Source organism: Danio rerio, chromosome 17 (genome assembly GCF_052040795.2).
Source record: "Danio rerio strain M-AB ecotype USA chromosome 17, GRCz13ab, whole genome shotgun sequence".
NCBI classification, from domain to species: domain Eukaryota; kingdom Metazoa; phylum Chordata; class Actinopteri; order Cypriniformes; family Danionidae; genus Danio; species Danio rerio.
In genome coordinates, this window is record NC_141037.1 from 2,226,154 (window position 1) to 2,244,247 (window position 18,094).

General features: G+C 38.4%; 3 protein-coding genes across 4 annotated transcripts in view; 1 reads left to right on the forward strand and 2 right to left on the reverse strand.

Annotated features, from left to right (window-relative positions):
• The window catches only part of arhgap11a (Rho GTPase activating protein 11A), a 1,047,489-nt gene that overhangs the window by 942,317 nt on the left and 87,078 nt on the right, over positions 1–18,094 (reverse strand). The gene's annotated exons all lie outside the window — the stretch shown is intronic.
• Positions 1–18,094, reverse strand: part of dnajc17 (DnaJ (Hsp40) homolog, subfamily C, member 17) — a 109,673-nt gene that overhangs the window by 9,520 nt on the left and 82,059 nt on the right.
• LOC100151490 (cdc42 effector protein 3-like) lies at positions 6,813–17,052 on the forward strand. 2 transcript variants are annotated; one of them, XM_087290115.1, is made up of 3 exons: positions 6,945–7,036; positions 11,802–11,914; positions 16,166–17,052. In XM_087290115.1, exon 3 carries the CDS (start codon positions 16,204–16,206, stop codon positions 16,747–16,749), a length of 546 nt encoding a protein of 181 aa, XP_087146241.1. In that variant the 5' UTR covers positions 6,945–7,036; positions 11,802–11,914; positions 16,166–16,203; the 3' UTR covers positions 16,750–17,052. The 2 variants fall into 2 exon arrangements, with proteins under 2 accessions (XP_087146240.1, XP_087146241.1); XM_087290114.1 differs by lacking the exon at positions 11,802–11,914 and having other exon boundaries at positions 6,813–7,036.

An 18,094-nucleotide genomic window follows, 5' to 3' on the forward strand; every position in this document is an offset into this window, starting at 1 on the left:
TAATTTTAACATAACATTGCAAAAATACAAAGCGCTTGACAACAAAATATAATCACCACCCTGAACTCATCAGGGGGCTATTCCTAAAATGCAGTGCTAGCCAACAGATTATTTAGTGTATGTGTGTGTGTGTGTGTGTGTGTATGTGTGTGCGTGAGTTCAGAGCTAGTAGTGGTATGATAAACCCATACATTTCAAATCGAGAAATTATTCATTATGGATTTTGAGGTTATACGAATGCACTGTGATTCTCTACTGAAAAGCAAATTGTTATAAACTATCTTAGGGCATCTACTGTTGTTATTAAATAGACTAGAGCGCCATCTGCTGTAATAAACTAGTCTAAAGCACCATCTACTGTTAGAAACTAGCCTAGAGCACTGTCGTCTGTTTAAGGCCTAATCCCAATTCTACTTTTGTACCTCTTCCCATTCCCCTTGGCCCTTACAACCCAAGGTTAAGGGGAAGGGCTTCTAAATTTACCCCTTAGAATTGGGACAGCACTACAGTGCCTGCACACGTAGTCATTGCACTTTCATGCTTCATATGAGATCAGACGATGGCGACTGCTGTAGTTATTCCAGTTGTGTTATTTTTTGGTATTTATCTTCAGGAGATCACTGAAGGCATGTTTTATGTCATCATAACGATCTAATGTGGCAATAAGATCGTAACTGTACTGTGTATTTACACCGTGGCCATATACATCTACACGCGAAAACAACATCAACATTATAGAAGACACTGTAAACAGCTCATTCCCAGCCACTAGACTTTTTTGACAGGATACTCCAGTGTCATCGAGTGTCAGAATGTTGTGGGACTGCTGTACAGGAGTTATGAATTTGGACTATAGATCGCCAAATTTAGCGGTTTTTATTTAGCGTTTGTTTAAAGCATGATGGTAAAACATGAACGCGGTTATGAATATATTAAAACGTGTTTGTTTGTTGTAAAAATCTGTAATAATGACAAAAAATACTAACCTACTCCTTACTTCCGGGTTCAGCAATCCTGCCGTTGTGTCTGGTGCATTCTGGGAAATTTTCCTACCCCTTAGTTTCGAGTGTGGTCCTGAAAAATCTTCGTTCAAAGGGCTATTTACCCCTTCCCCTCAGCTCTACGCCTTCAAGCTAAAGAGAATTGGGACACCCCTACCCCTTGGCGCACAAAATGAGTGGTAGGGGTAAGGGGAAGGGCTAAGGGATAGAATTGGGATTGGGCCTAAACCTAGTCTAGAGTGCTATCTGCTGTTTAAAACTAGTCTAGAGCACCGTCTGCTGTTATAAACTAACCTTGAGCAACATCTGCTGTTATAAACTAACCTAGAGCAACATCTGCTGTTATAAACTAGCCTAGAGCACTGTCTGCTGCTATAAACTAACCTAGAGCGCCATCTGCTGTTATAAACTAGCCTAGAGCACCATCTGCTGTTATAAACTAGCCTAGAGCAACATCTGCTGTTATAAACTAACCTAGAGCACCGTCTGCTGTTATAAACTAACCTAGAGCACCGTCTGCTGTTATAAACTAACCTAGAGCACCATCTGCTGTTATAAACTAGCCTAGAGCACTGTCTGCTGCTATAAACTAGCCTAGAGCACCATCTGCTGTTATAAACTAGCCTAGAGCAACATCTGCTGTTATAAACTAACCTAGAGCACCGTCTGCTGTTATAAACTAACCTAGAGCACCGTCTGCTGTTATAAACTAACCTAGAGCACCATCTGCTGTTATAAACTAGCCTAGAGCACTGTCTGCTGCTATAAACTAACCTAGAGCAACATCTGCTGTTATAAACTAACCTAGAGCACCATCTGCTGTTATAAACTAGCCTAGAGCACTGTCTGCTGCTATAAACTAACCTAGAGCGCCATCTGCTGTTATAAACTAGCCTAGAGCACCATCTGCTGTTATAAACTAACCTAGAGCACCGTCTGCTGTTATAAACTAACCTAGAGCACCGTCTGCTGTTATAAACTAACCTAGAGCACCGTCTGCTGTTATAAACTAACCTAGAGCAACATCTGCTGTTATAAACTAACCTAGAGCACCGTCTGCTGTTATAAACTAACCTAGAGCAACATCTGCCGTTATAAACTAACCTAGAGCAACATCTGCTGTTATAAACTAGCCTAGAGCACCATCTGCTGTTATAAACTAGCCTAGAGCACTGTCTGCTGCTATAAACTAACCTAGAGCGCCATCTGCTGTTATAAACTAACCTAGAGTGCCATCTGCTGTTATAAACTAACCTAGAGCAACATCTGCTGTTATAAACTAGCCTAGAGCACCATCTGCTGTTTTAAACTAGCCTAGAGCAACATCTGCTGTTATAAACTAGCCTAGAGCAACATCTGCTGTTATAAACTAACCTAGAGCACCGTCTGCTTTTATAAACTAACCTAGAGCAACGTCTGCTGTTATAAACTAACCTAGAGCACCGTCTGCTGTTATAAACTAACCTAGAGCACCGTCTGCTGTTATAAACTAACCTAGAGCACCGTCTGCTGTTATAAACTAACCTAGAGCAACATCTGCTGTTATAAACTAACCTAGAGCACCGTCTGCTGTTATAAACTAACCTAGAGCACCGTCTGCTGTTATAAACTAATCTAGAGCACCATCTGCAGTTATAAACTAACCTAGAGCACCATCTGATGTTATAAACTAACCTAGAGCGCCACCTGCTGTTATAAACTAACCTAAAGCACCGTCTGCTGTTATAAACTAGCCTAGAGCACCGTCTGCTGTTATAAACTAGCCTAGAGCACTGTCTGCTGCTATAAACTAACCTAGAGCAACATCTGCTGTTATAAACTAACGTAGAGCACCATCTGCTGTTATAAACTAACCTAGAGCACCATCTGCTGTTATAAACTAGCCTAGAGCACCGTCTGCAGTTATAAACTAACCTAGAGCAACATCTGCTGTTATAAACTAACCTAGAGCACCGTCTGCTGTTATAAACTAACCTAGAGCAACATCTGCTGTTATAAACTAACATAGAGCAACATCTACTGTTATAAACTAACCTAGAGCACCATCTGCTGTTATAAACTAACCTAGAGCACCATCTGCAGTTATAAACTAACCTAGAGAGCTGTCTTCTGTTAAAAAGTAGCCTAGAGCACAGTCCCACGTTATAAACCAGTCTAGAGCACAGTCTCAAGTTATAAACTAGTGCCGTCTACTGGTATAAACTAGCCTAGAGCGCCATCTGCTGTTTAAAACTATTCTAGAGTGCCATCTGCTGTTAGACTCTACCCTAATGCAACGTCTGCTGTTTAAAACTAGCAAAGAGCACCATCTGCAGTTTAAAACTAGCCTAGAGTGCTGTCTGCTGTTTTAAACTAGCCTAGACTGCTGTCTTCTGTTAAAAACTATCCTAAAGCGCCATCTGCTTTTATAAACTAGCCTTGAGCACCATCTACAGTTCTAAAATAGTCAAGAGTGCTATCTGCTGGTATAAACTAGCGTAGAGCGCCAACTGCTGCTATAATCTAGCCTAGAGCATCGACTGATGTTATAAACTAGTCTAGAATGCCATCTGCTATTATAAACTAGCCCAGAGCACCTCTAGCCTAGAGTGCTATCTGCTGTTTAAAACTAGCCCAGAGCGCCGTTTGCTATTCAAAACAAGTCTAAAGTGCCATATGTTGTGATAAACCTAGCGCACCTTCAAGCCTAGAGCTTAGTCTGCTATTATAGACTAGCCTAGAGCCCCTTTGCTGTTAAACTCTACCCTAGAGCGCTGCCTGCTGTTTAAAACTAACCTAGAGCATCATCTGCTGTTATAAACTAGCCTAGAGCGCCACTATTGTTTAAAATTAGTCTAGAGTGCTGTCTGCAGTTATATACTAGCCTACAGCGCAGTCTGCTGTTTAAAACAAGCCTAGAATGCCGTCTGTTGTTACAAACTAGCCTAGAGCACCGTCTGCTGTTAAAAAAACTAGCCTAGAGCGCCATCTGCTGCTCAAAACAAGTCTAGAGCACCATCTGCTGTTAGAAACTTGCCTAGAGCACCTTTTAGCCTGGAGTGCCATGTCCTGTTAAACACTAGCCTAGAGTGCCATGTGCTGTTATAAACTAGCCTAAAGCCTATTTGCTGCTAAACACTAGCCTAGAGTGCCATCTGTTGTTAAAATCTAGCCTTGAGCACCATCTGCTATTATGAACTAGATGCATTCTGAGTGTGATGCATTATAAAAATCTCAGAAATAACGCACACATCACGATGCACTGATTTATCACCCCAGCACTAATGTTTGGCCGTGGCTGCATTTGATAATCTGTGTGGATGAAATCAGTTCAGAAACTCTGAGCTCCAGCACTGTATAAACGTTATGATGAAGAGCTGATGTTTGCTGTATGTGAATGTTTGCACATGTGGAGAAAGACCTGCTCTTTTGAGGGAACGGCGACCCTTTGTTTATTGGACGTGTTTGAAAGGAGAAAACCCTCTGAATCTGGCAGACGCAGGGAACATTTGACGATCATTTCTTGTTGTTTGGAGGAAAAGCAGTGCTTCCCTTAAGTCCACTGAGGCCATTTTCAAATGAAGAGACAATTATTTAATAAATGAAGTGAACAAGTCATCGATCCTGGAACACAAGGCCACACAAACACTGTTGAAAAGAATGGTGAAATCCAGACTACATCAAAGTCAGTCTTTCCCAGTAACTGTAATCAGTGCGTGGATTTTGTAATGATTGGAAAGAGGCCTTCAGATGATTGGCTTTGGTTTATAGGATCAGTAACTATAAAACATTAACCCTGTGTTGCTTGTTCTAACATTAGAACATTTTCTTAATTAGATATTTTAAGAGGGAGGGATGGATGGCTGGATGGATGGTTTTGGGAGGGATAGATGGATGGATGGTTGGATGGATGGTTTTGGGAAGGAAAGATGGATGGATGAATGGATGGATGGTTTTGGAAGGCATGGATGGGTGGTTTTGAGAGGGATAGAAGGATGGTTGGGGAAGCGAGAGATGGATAAATGGTTTAGGGAGGAAAATATGGATAGATGAAGGGTTTTGGGAGGGGTGAATAGTTTTTGGAAGGATAGGTGGATGGATTTAGGATGGATGGTTCGATGGATGGTTTTGTAAGGGATGGACTGATGGATGGTTTTGTAAGAGAGAGATGGATGGGTTTGGGAGTGCTGGATAAATGGATGGATGTTTTTGGGAGGGATGGATGGTTTTGGGAGAGAGGAATGGAGGGATGGTTTTGAGAGAGATGGATGGATGATTTTGGGAGGGAGAGATTAATAAATGGTTGGCTTTGGGATAGATTGATGGATGGTTTTGGGAGTGATGGATAAGAGGATGGATGAATGGATGGTTTTGGGAGGAATGGAAGGAAAGTTTTGGGAGGTAAGAATGGTTTTGGGAGGGATGGATGGATGATTTTGGGATGAATGTATGGATGGATGGATGGTTTTGGAAGGAAGAGATCAATAGATGGATGGTTTTGGGTTGGATGGAAAGATAGATGATTGGTTTTGTGAGAAATTGATATATGGTTTTGGGATGGATGGGTGGATGATTTTGGGATGGATGGATGAATGGTTTTGGGCGGGATGGAAGGATAGATGGTTGGTTTTGTGAGAAATTGATGTATGGTTTTGGGAGGGATGGATGGATGATTTTGGGATGAATGTATGGATGGATGGATGGTTTTGGAAGGAAGAGATCAATAGATGGATGGTTTTGGGCGGGATGGGTGGATGATTTTGGGATGGATGGATGGATGGATGGTTTTGGGCGGGATGGAAGGATAGATGGTTGGTTTTGTGAGAAATTGATGTATGGTTTTGGGAGGGATGGGTGGATGATTTTGGGAGGGAGAGATGGATGGATGGTTGATTTTGGGAGAGAGGGATTGATGGATGGATGGTTTGGGGAGGTAGGGATGGGTGGATGGTTGGTTTTGGGATAGATGGATGGTTTTGGGAGGGAGGGAGGGAGGAAGGGATAGGTGGATGGTTTTGGGAGGGAGGGATTGATGGATGGTCTTGAGAGAGATGGATAGATGGTTTTGGGAGGGAGAGATTGATTGATAAATGGTTGATTTTGTGATGGATTGATGGATGATTTTGAGATGGAGAGATGAATGGTTGGCTTTGAAATAGATGGATGGATGGAAGGAGGGATGGAAGTTTGGGAGGGAGGGATTAATGATTGGATGGTTTTGGGAGGTAGGGATGGGTGGATGGTTGCTTCTCTAATGCGAGTTGCGCCTCAGAAGATGAAGACGACATGCAATGAGTGCAATGTGATGGCTTTTAAAGGTGAGAGACAATATTTAAGAGCGCAGACAGATGCTCAAGACAGTTCTAGAGGGAATAATAATAGAAGAAGAAGAAAAATAATGAAGCACTGTGATGACGGACTGACGGAGGGCAGAGGCCTTTTACAATCAGCACAACAACATTTCAAATCTGCAACGATGGAAAGCTGGAAACATGGAGAGCTACCAACATCAATGACGCAAACACCCTCACACACACATTTATATCTGTCAAATCATCTATCATCAGTCAAATTTATAGCAAAACCAATCAATGAATGTGATTTTAACTTTTAAACAATATATTTTTTTAGCATTTATTTCTCATTATGAATCCATGTTCACTTCTTGTTGTTGCAGTGATTAGCTAGTGTCTACACAGTGATGGGTGTGAAAGCAGGAATGGCTGCATGTCACCAGGGCTTGTGTAATGGTGAAGCACCTGTACATACATGTCCAGAGCTGTCATTACTACACAACTTCAGCTTAAAAAAAAAAACAGGAAAGCGGAACAAGACACAATGACATGAGGATTAGTAACGGCTCTGATGGAGACACACACTCAGGTGAAGCTGAAGTTACGTCACACACACAGGGTGGAGACTTTACCTGTTTGACAATCTCTGGACTTTAACACTCGCGCTCTGAGACGGACTCTGCACTGGAGAATTTAGGAGAACTTCATATCGAGAGCTAACTACTGCCATTTCTGAATGAGGAGTAACGATTTTGGATAAAGGTAAGATTACTGACTGCCACACCACAGCCTACTGAAGCAAAGAAAGCAGCACTGGCTTTACATTTATATTCTTCTTCAGTTCAGTTCTTTTCACATTGTACACAGTGTAAAGGTTTTCCTTAATGTCTGTCTAAGTTTAAATACTTTATATTGGCTCTTGTTTTTTATACCAATTATTTTCCAATATATCTTAGAATTTTCAATTAAAGTTTATTATATATTACTTTTTATGATAATTATTGCTTCAAAGCAGCTTTACACCCTCAGAAATAAAGGTACGTGAGCTGTCACTGGGGTGGTACCTTTTCAAAAGGGTCCATATTGTTACTTCTAATGTATATATTAGTACCCATAAATTTTAAGAGGAACACTTTTGTACTTTATATGTGCTAATATGTATCCTTGAGGGATTAATATGGACCTTTTAGGTACAAATTGTCCTTTTTGTAAAGGTACCACCCCAGTGACAGCTTGCGTACCTTTATTTCTGAGAGTGGTTGAAGGGCCAAAAACCTAACTTGATTAAGGCTAGTAGGCGGAAGGTAAATATAGCTTCCATGGGTAATTTCTTAATTTATTTAATAATGCTTAAAATGTCTAGAAAACATTGCTTTATATTACTAATACAGTATGTTTTACATTTTATAAAGAACTTGGTACAGCAAAAACAAAAACAAATGTAATTTATAACAGAAATTCGCTAGTTTTTGCCTTGATTTGTTCACCAATGTCTTCTGCATAGTCCTCTATCCATCGAGTGACAGTATTTACATTTTAAAAAATCTGATTCCTTTACAACATCTAATTGAAACAATTAATTTCAGTTTGTTTGTTTTTTTTTTGTAGCCCAACAAAAGAACAAATAAAAAAAGGTTACGTCAAATTAGAAATGACGATCTCTGTGTTAGAGGCATTCGGCCTAACCCTCTCCATCATTCTCACTATCCTCATAGATGGAATGGTGGGCCAATCCAAAGATTACGATGGGCCAACTTTGGCCCGCGAGCCCTACTTTGGGCATCTCTGATTTAAGGGTTTAAAACTGTCCTAACTATTGATAAACTCAAAAATTGCTTTGGTATTTCCATTTTTTTTAATTAATTTTTTTGCTTTTGAATTGCATGATGGAAACTAGATTTTTTCCCCCACAACTTCTGATGTTGAAAACATTGAAAGAGAGACTTTTTAAAAATTAGTTTATAGTGCTATATTGTTTGGGTTGGTGATGTAAACTATGTTACAAAAACCTGGTAATAGGTTATTTATAGGCTTAACTTATAATAAATTGTTCCAAACTAATAAAATATGAATAAAAGTCACTGTAGAGTTGACTTTTCAACATCAAAAGTAGACAATGTAGAGATCAACATCCCATGATGCAATTGACAACCGAAAATAGATAAAACAGAAAAAAACAGCAAGTCACAAGATATGGAACCTGTTAATTAAAGGATATTTTTACAGTGCATTCTGAATATTTTAGTCAAAATATTCTTAGCATAATTTATTCATTCATTCTCTTGTCGGCTTAATCCCTTTATTAATCCGGGGTCGCCACAGTGGAATGAACCGCCAACTTATCCAGCAAGTTTTTACACAGCGGATGCCCCTCCAGTCGCAACCCATCTCTGGGAAACATCCACACACACACTCATACACTACGGACAATTTAGCCTACCCAATTCACCTGTGCCACATGTCTTTGGACTGTGGGGGGAAACCGGAGCACCCGGAGGAAGGCAGGGAGAACATGCAAACTCCACACAGAAACGCCAACTGAGCCGAGGTTCGAACCAGCGACCCAGCGACCTTCTTGCTGTGAGGCGACAGCACTACCTACTGCGTCACTGCCTCGCCTTCTTAGCATAATATTTCATTTCAAACTGAAAACACTGTTTCTAATCAGCAGCATCAGCATATACGTTCTTTTCAGGGACCAAATACGGCTGAACAGTATAAAACCAATAATTGTAGTTCACATGCTATTGTTTGCATTGTGAAAATATCAATGAAACATGATGACGGTATTATGAGGATCGCTCTGTTCAAGCTGTACAAGTCTCGTCATGTTAGCAGAAACTGCTTCAGATGTGGGTGTGATACAGTAAATGCACACCTTCACAGGTAAACATGCACAGAAGGTTTTTAACATTACATCATGACTGAACTTAAAGAAGATATCTTTTAAAAAGCAAGATAACTTTTCATCACAACTAAAAAAAGCTACTTTTTCTAATAAATTATATATATATATATATATATATATATATATATATATATATATATATATATATATATATATATATATATATATAATTTATTAGAAAAATGGGGATGTTTTTAACACACTGGGGTAATTTGAGGCTTAATTCGAGCACAACTTTCTCTGTATTTCAGCAAATGGAATGTTTTTTTTTTTTTTTTTTACTGACAAATCTTATTATAACACATACTTCAGAAAAATGCTTTGTTTTAAAATGCTCAACAATACACTCTGGGCAAATTGACTCCCCTTTGATTGTGTTGGGCTGTTTTGCTCCATTGACTTCTGTTGTAATCACATTTATTGATTGCAAAGCCATGACAGCGTATAATCATGCATTGCTGATTGTTGCTGGTTTTCTCTGTTGAGATGTACAATTTGTCAGTTTTACTCGTAATCATCAGCTCACAGATTTGTCTGAGAATATGAAAATAACACACATATTACAATTTGTTGTTTTACTCCATATAAAAGCCAGACACTTTTTAGCACAGGCCTACCTAAAGGGTTAATGCTGACAACTGATGATCAACATTAAAAACTTACACACTTTACCTCTTCCCAAGCGCGAAAACCAACAACAATCAGGAAAGCATGATTATATGCTGTCATGGCTTTACAATCAATAAATGTGTTTGTAATGGAAGTCAATAGAGCAAAAACAGCACCAACATAACCAAAGGGGAGTCAATTTGAACAATACGCAAGGGTCAAACACTATTGAATGATGTTGATAAATGAAATGATGTTGATAGATTCACTACATTGATGCATGCTCTTTTGCATGAAACTTAAACAGCGTTTAATGCAAACAACAGTAGTGCTATTTACGCATAATAAAACATGCAAATAAATGCAAAATAGATGACAATAACAGTTTTTATAGGATGCATTATTGAAGTACAACGTTACTAGAGGTGTGATAAGATCTCGCAGACAACGCACTAAGTAGAGCGCACGCGGTGAGCAAGGGATCCTTTAAAGGGAAAAAAAAGGGCTGTCATTGACAGCTTGGGATTTCATCTGCCATTTTCACTGAGTACATTTACATGGACACTAATACTCCGCTTTGATGATTAAGATAATACTGATTAAGAGTCGACCGTGTAAGCAGCGATTTTTAATTACCCTAAAGGACCACGCAAGTCCCGAAATGCGGAGGCTTTTCTTTTCATGCAGTAACAAATTCCATTAAACATCATGAATGAAGATATGCTGAATGAGAGTGAACTGCTGAACAGAAAGATTAAAATGAAACACCCGAAATTGCATGAAACTCTGGAGGAAACGCAGGATAGCCTGGTGATGCCACATTAATTGTTTTATACTAAAACTTTCCTTCTAAAAGCGTGTCCTTGGTCTTATCCAAATGTCCTTGCACTTTAAACACACGCAGGGCCAGAGCAAGCTGAACTGGCGCTCTAGGCAAACGGCAATCAGGCCGCCCTCAGGGTGAAAGTGACCGGTTAGCGGAGGAAGTAGGACCATGAAGGAGGGTGTGTGTGTAGTGGATGAATATCAGGACCGGGGGGGTTGGCTCACTATTCTAGGCAGCCGCCTAGGTCGCCTCTATGCATGCGCTGTCCCTGAACACACGTCGGCCACAACAGGAAATAAAAAAACTTCAACTGTGATATTTTCGTTATTTTTTTAACGCATTAAATATTAGAATTCATCACGTGTGTTAACGCACTATTTTTGACAGCCCTAATTTTCATTATTATTTTACATTCATCTTTATTTAAAAATTATTATGAATTATAATTATGATTATAAAATATAATTTTACCTATATTAATCTGTGCTTCGCTTTCAATGGAAGCATACTAAATGGCTAAACGTAAACAATTATACAATTGAAGTCAAAATTATTTGCAACCCTGTGATTATTTACACATTATTTACAGAGCAACGAATTCTTCACAGTATTACCTATAATAATGTTTCTTCTGGAGAAAGTCTGATTTTTTTATTTCGGCAAGAGTAAAAGCAGTCTTTTATTGGTTTTAAACCTATTTTAAGGTCAATATTATTAACCCCCTTAAGCAATATTTGTTTCGAATTGTCTTCAGAACAATCCACTGTTATACAATGACTTGCCTAATTACCCTAACTTTACCCTAATTACCCTAGTGAAGCCTTTAAATGTCACTTTAAGCTGAATACTAGTGTCTTGAAGAATATTTAGTCTAATATTATGTGCTGTCATCATGGCAAAGATGAAATAAATCAGTGTTTAGTAATAAAGTAATTAAAACCATTATGATTAGAAATGTGTTAAAATAAAACATAAAACAATTCAAATTGATCAGGACAGCAAATAACTGTAAATTACATATTAATTTATGAATGTAAACATCGTTAAATGAATTTCAATATTGAAATCTTAATGAAGATCAATATTTGAGTGTTTTCAGTAAAGTGCTCTGTAAATGTATTTTATGAATGTGTTCGCTGAAGGCCTCATTATAGTGTATTTCCTCATTTCTGGTTGCATGTCAGTGAAGGAATGCCGTTCTGTCGGCACTCGACGTCTCCCGCTGCTACTAAAGTGCCGATAAAACCTTTATTGGCCAACAAAAGCTGTTTTCTGTAGTGCCGTGCACACGTAAAGGGTGAGTGCTGCGAGTCACGAAAGCTGATCTAATGTGTGTGTGTGTGTGTGTGTGTAGAGTCCAGCCATGACCGTCCACACCACAGCAGCACTGATTAAACCTGTTTATCAATGTAAAAAAAAATTATTCATTGGATTTACTAAGATAACTGGTTGCAAACTATTCATTTGTGCTAAATTTAAACACACAAATTAAATGTAGTCATGTTCAACTTAATTAGTTTATTTACATTCAGACCATATAAATAGTTGGCAACCACTTACCTTAAGAAAGTGTAGTAAATGCAATGAATCCTTTTTTTCAGAGCACGGTTACACGGGCATCTATCTAAACGTGCAATTAAAATATGCCAGAATGTGATTTTATTTTATTTTATCGGTCAATATTATTAGCCCCTTTTAGAAATATACGTTTTAAGTGTCTTCAGAACAAACCCCTGTTGTCCTATAACTTGCCTAATTAACCTTACTTGCAAACTAAACTACACTAAATAATAAAATACATTAATATAAAGATGTTTATAATATATATGGACTTATTAATAGAGCGAATAGCTAGCAATGTTACTACAATGACTTGCTTAATTACCCTAACTTTATCCCAATTAACCTAGTTGAGCCTTTAAATGTCACTAAGCGGAATACTAGTATCCTAACAGATATCTAGTCAAATATTGTGTTGTTATCATGGCAAAGACAAAGTAAATTACTTATTAGAAATGAGTGATTAAAACTATTATGTTTAGAAGCGTGCTCTTCTCTCTGTTAAACAGCACTTGGGAAGTATTTTAAATGGAATTAAAATTTCAAAGTAGGGCAAATGTGTTTGACTTAAACTGTATATCATTATATTACACAGACCTAATAGATGACAAAATAAACAAGAAAAGAAAATCTAAAGCCATGCACAGTTACAGTGTGAAGATATAACATGTGGCTGTGAAGATGTCCTAACATCAGCTGTTAATCTGTAACTATACTGTAAACAAGCACTAATTAACAGCTCTGGCAAACGCTTCACCTGTGACCAACATTACATCACCTTTACAGTTATATTCACACACACATCATATATATATATATCGAAATTAACTTTTTTACTTGGTAGCACCGGTGCTCCCAACTTCAAATATTTAGGAGCACCAGAAAAAAATTAGCAGCACCCACCTAAAATGAATGAGCACCGCTGCAAATTGCTGTTTAAGGGATTTATTGTATTTTAAAACAACATTAATAGGACTGACAAAAACCAGAAACAGAATCTAACTAATGCTGCGAAGACATTGATATTTGTGTGCAATAATTCCAAAATGAATGTCTAATAATTAGGCTATAGAATATTAATGATGATGAAAATGACAATAATAGTAACAGTGAATTACATTTCTCATTATGATACTGCCTTGAATGTGCATGGATGTAGGTTATCTGCTATAAAAAGTCTGTTACTTTATGAAAAATAATTGTATAGTTTGCATCAAACAAAAATGAAGCATTGCAGTAAGAAATATTTATTTTGTACTGCTGTTTTTATATGCATGTCAATTTAATAAATAATATTTCTGCTACAAAACAAACAAAAGATTATAATAAATCATTCAATTCAATGATGAAAGCTGCAAAGCAGTCATCAGTAAATAAATAAAAAAAATAATATACACCTCAAAAAAGGATAGACAAAAGAAAGAAAGTAAAGTCTCACTTCTATCACTCTTTAAAAGTTTTGGTTTCAGTTTGTGTCAATTTAAAGGTTCAGTCTGAGCTGATTTTCATTTTTCTGTGTTAGTGGAAAAGCAGGCGAGTCAGCCGACCCAATTTATGAGCAGGCAATACCGCTCTTTGTTATGAGCCGCAGTTTCAGTGTAAACTTAGTAAAGACGAGCTTCTTTGGCGATGATATGTACAGTATTAGATTTGACTTTTAGCGGACATTTGCGCTGAACACGCAGTGAATGAAACGCATGGAGATTCGGGCACCTTCTCCAAGAAGCGCATACTCGATCTTAGCTGGCGGATCATTATTCACCACGTGACGTGTCATGATCGCTTTCATCTGCGCCTCAACTTTAGGTGGGGTTTGCAAACCTGTGTGCTTTAAGTTTTTACTCTTCAGCCGTTTGTATTTCCCGTGTTCATAAAAGCTCCTTCCCTGTCATCTGACAGCGGAATACCTTGAGTGAATGACAGCTAATATGAACCAATATAGCGGCAGGGAAGAGCGATTCAGCACGTTTTTACAAAAAAAATCAAAACAGGTCGCACTACAACCATTATCTGCAGTCGCACTAATGCGCCCAAATATATTATGAGGTCGCATAGATTAATTTTCGGGCGCATATGCGACCAAAACGGTCGCAATTTCGAGCCCTGTATATATATATATTATACACATAAATATGACTTTGACATGCTAAAAGTACTTGATTAAGATTTGGTGTCATCTCCACATGCCTCCTCATTCATTTAACTTTTTGTGTGCTGTGTATGAGCTCAATAATCATGAGCAACTGAGTCATGGTTACATAATATTACAATTAGTTTTTATTTCACATCATTTTCAGAGTTGAAAATGAAGGAATTACCAAAAAATATCTCTGACCACACCAAACATAAACAATTCATTATTTCTTATCCACAAATTTTAAATGTATTAAAACAAGATAAATATATAGCTGTATACTATACTTTTTATTTAACAAAACATATGCACAGTAATCTGTCCCAGTGCTAAAGGTCCCAGATCACCAGTTAACTACACATAAATGGTGATTTAATCTCCCATTAAAGCAATGCTATTGTAAAAAATGATAAATAATCCATATTAACCAAGCAAACGAAAGCAGGTAAAAACATACTGTGTAATAAAAAAAGGATGATCACACACACACACAATTAACAATAGACCCATAAAAAATTTGTTCAAAGCACAGTTAAAGCGAAAGCAACCGGTGCTACTTACAAAAAAACAAACCTGGAACTCTTGAAAGCAGCAGGACTGTGGGTGCATGAGCATAACTTTTTGTCTAGTCTATTTGAAAGAGAACTGATCTCATCAGTTGCGTTTCTAGACACAGTTGCTTCACGCAAGGAAACGGGAGCGTGCACACGTTTTAAACAGTCGTGCGCTTCACCTCAGCTGCTCAGCTGTTAGCGCGAGTGATCATCCTCTCATTCGGTATTCACCTGCTCTCTATTGCTTGCGCAAACACAATTATTTTTGTTAGTCGTGTTGCTTCTCGATTCTAAGATTGCCTTTGCATGCATATTAGGCCATCCTTAATATCGAACCCTGCTTTTAAGAATTATTATCTGGGAAAATTATTGTCAACCAGCCATTTGGTGGGTTGGCGGGTGTTAATGTCAATCCCTGTGTGTGTGTGTGTGTGTGTGTGTGTGTGTGTGTGTGTATATATATATATATTATAGGTGGGCATAGATTAATTTTTTTTAATCCAGACTAATCTCACTGTTTAAAATGGGCATTCAGAATATGTCTGCTACCCAAATAATGACTAAAAGTAAGTCTTTGAGAACGGGGTTTCTCTAGCCAGGTGGCGCATTAGTCCAGGGGCTCATCTCCTGTTTCCAAAATGCATCACAAACTGCTTGAGAAACTGTTCTACTGTGATAATTGGTGATGAAAATAAAGGATGTTCAATAAGATGTACTCGTGTTTACTAACTGTTTATTCAGTTAAACATCAATGCCTACATAAGCTCAAAACTGCAATTTTGATGACCTTAATCCGACTAAAGTCATAACTGAACTAAACAGAAATAGAAATTATACGTGGAGTATGCAGATATTAGACCAGATCAGATCAGATTCAAGAACCAGATAGAACCATTGCATAAATATATATATATATAGTGTATATATTTATACATTTCCTTATATTGCCACAAGCTTAAGTTAACAGAATAAGTCTGTTTTCTATATTTTATTTCAGTTCAGTTGTGCCACGTCCCAATTCACATACTATCTGTCCTAAATCGTTTTCGAATATAGAAGTAGTGTCCCAAACCATAGTGTGTTGAAAAGAGTATGTTCTCTGTAGGTTGATAAAGACCACAACTCCCATGATTCCACACTCAATCACGCCCTCATCAAAATATGCCTTTGTTTGTTATGAATATGCACCCTCTAGTGGACAACATGAAATAATGTGCCTTTAATGCTTCCAAAAGTAAAATGTTCCTTCAAAACCCCATGCAGACATCAAATTAACATTCTCTCCTTTAATGTGTTTCAGGATCTGGACTCTTCATGTTGTGATCATCCCTTATTGAAATGCCGCTCTGGACGTCCCAACAGCGCAAACCAGCGGCGCTCAGATGGAGAGCGTCTGGCCGCAGAAACAGGGTTTCGCTCAACATGATCAGCCTTCCTCTGGCAGACTTCAAACACCTGTCTCACATTGGGCTGGACGGACACACGGACAGTTTCGGAGATCTTTCCTTCCTGAAGGAAGGCCACAATCTCCTGCATCAGAGCTCAAGGAGTGAGCAGAATTTGTTTCTGGCCTGCGCACCGCCGCCAAAACCACCACGGGTCAACCTAGAGGAGCCAATCTGGGAGAAAACTGCATCCGAGCACAGGCAGAAGAGCAGCTCTCTCCCTCTGCTGGACATGGAGGACGAGGATGAGGAGCAATATCCGAAAACACTGATAAACAGTGGTCAGACGCAAACTGACCAAATAAAGACTGATCAGATTAAGACTGATCAGACACAGACTGATCAGACTGATAGCGCCTTCACCTTCAGTCTGGACTTGGGACCTTCCATACTGGACGCTGTACTGCAGGTGATGGAGAAGTCCAGTAATAGACATTAACAAAGCTGCAAACACCTGAGCTATGAACAATAACAGTAAAACAAAAATACTGATAAACTCTGATCAGACGACAGACAACTTCAGTACGGATTTGGGACACTCCACCTTTACACGTGAACAAAACCTACACTAGTTTGTAGTATTACTTAAAGTGAGTCTATTATGCAAAAATCTTATTTATAAGGGGTTTAACCCCAGTTGTGTGTCAGCAGTGTGTGAATATCTCCAGCTTCTAATGGTGAACATGCATTAATTGTATTTTTATAATCTGACTTGATAAAGGAAACACTTTGATTGACATTCTCCCTTTGTACGTGTCATCAGAGGGGGAAAGCCCCGCCCACTAGTGCCCATCTCTCCATCTCATTAGCATAACCAGCAGGCCTGAGTGAGAAGCAGCCGTCTGTCCATTAGCCATTAGAATGTTTGAGCTGCTGAAGGTAATGTCAGCATAGACTAAGAGGATTATAGATGTGGAGTTCTAGATGAAGCACAGATGAACAGCCACAGGAGCGACATAGACTGGCAGAAGCATTCAACTCTGTCATAAATGTGATTGTCATGAGGCATTATAATTGTGTCATAAATATTCTTCAGATCACTTTTCCAGAGGAACAAACTGTATTTGTCATTATGATTACATTTTAAAACAGCTTCAGCATGTTCCCCCTGCCTTCGCGTGGGTTTCCTCCGGGTGCTCCGGTTTCCCCCACAGTCCAAAGACATGCGGTACAGTTGAATTGGGTAGGCTAAATTGTCTGTAGTGTATGAGTGTGTGTGAATGTGTCTGTGGATGTTTCCCAGAGATGGGTTGCGGCTGGAAGGGCATCCGCTGCGTAAAAACTTGCTGGATGAGTTGGCGGTTCATTCCGCTGTGTTGACCCTGGATTAATTAAGGGACTAAGCCGACAAGAAAATGATCGATTGATTGAACAGCTTCATACATTTTTTTTAAGCCGTTTTAATGACAAATCTTCTGTTTGCATCACTGTAATTGAGGTCAAGAATAAAATGAATGTTATAATATTATACCTACAACATTTACATGTCAAAACATCCAATAATTACATTCAAGATTTTTTTTTATTGCATATTTTATTGCAATATTGCATATTGCATATATTTCCATAGCAATTCATTGAACTACTGAACTGATAATAAGATTGAACACGTCGTCATGTTATTTCTTGGGAATAATATTTCTAAGAGAGCTGTTGACATGAAAACTCAAACAATACAAACATAAAAATAAAACAAAACAAAAATATGTGAAACATGAGGTGTGTGTAATCACAATAAAATGACAGAAGGAGAAAGAGCTGAACTACTGAAACGTATTCAATAC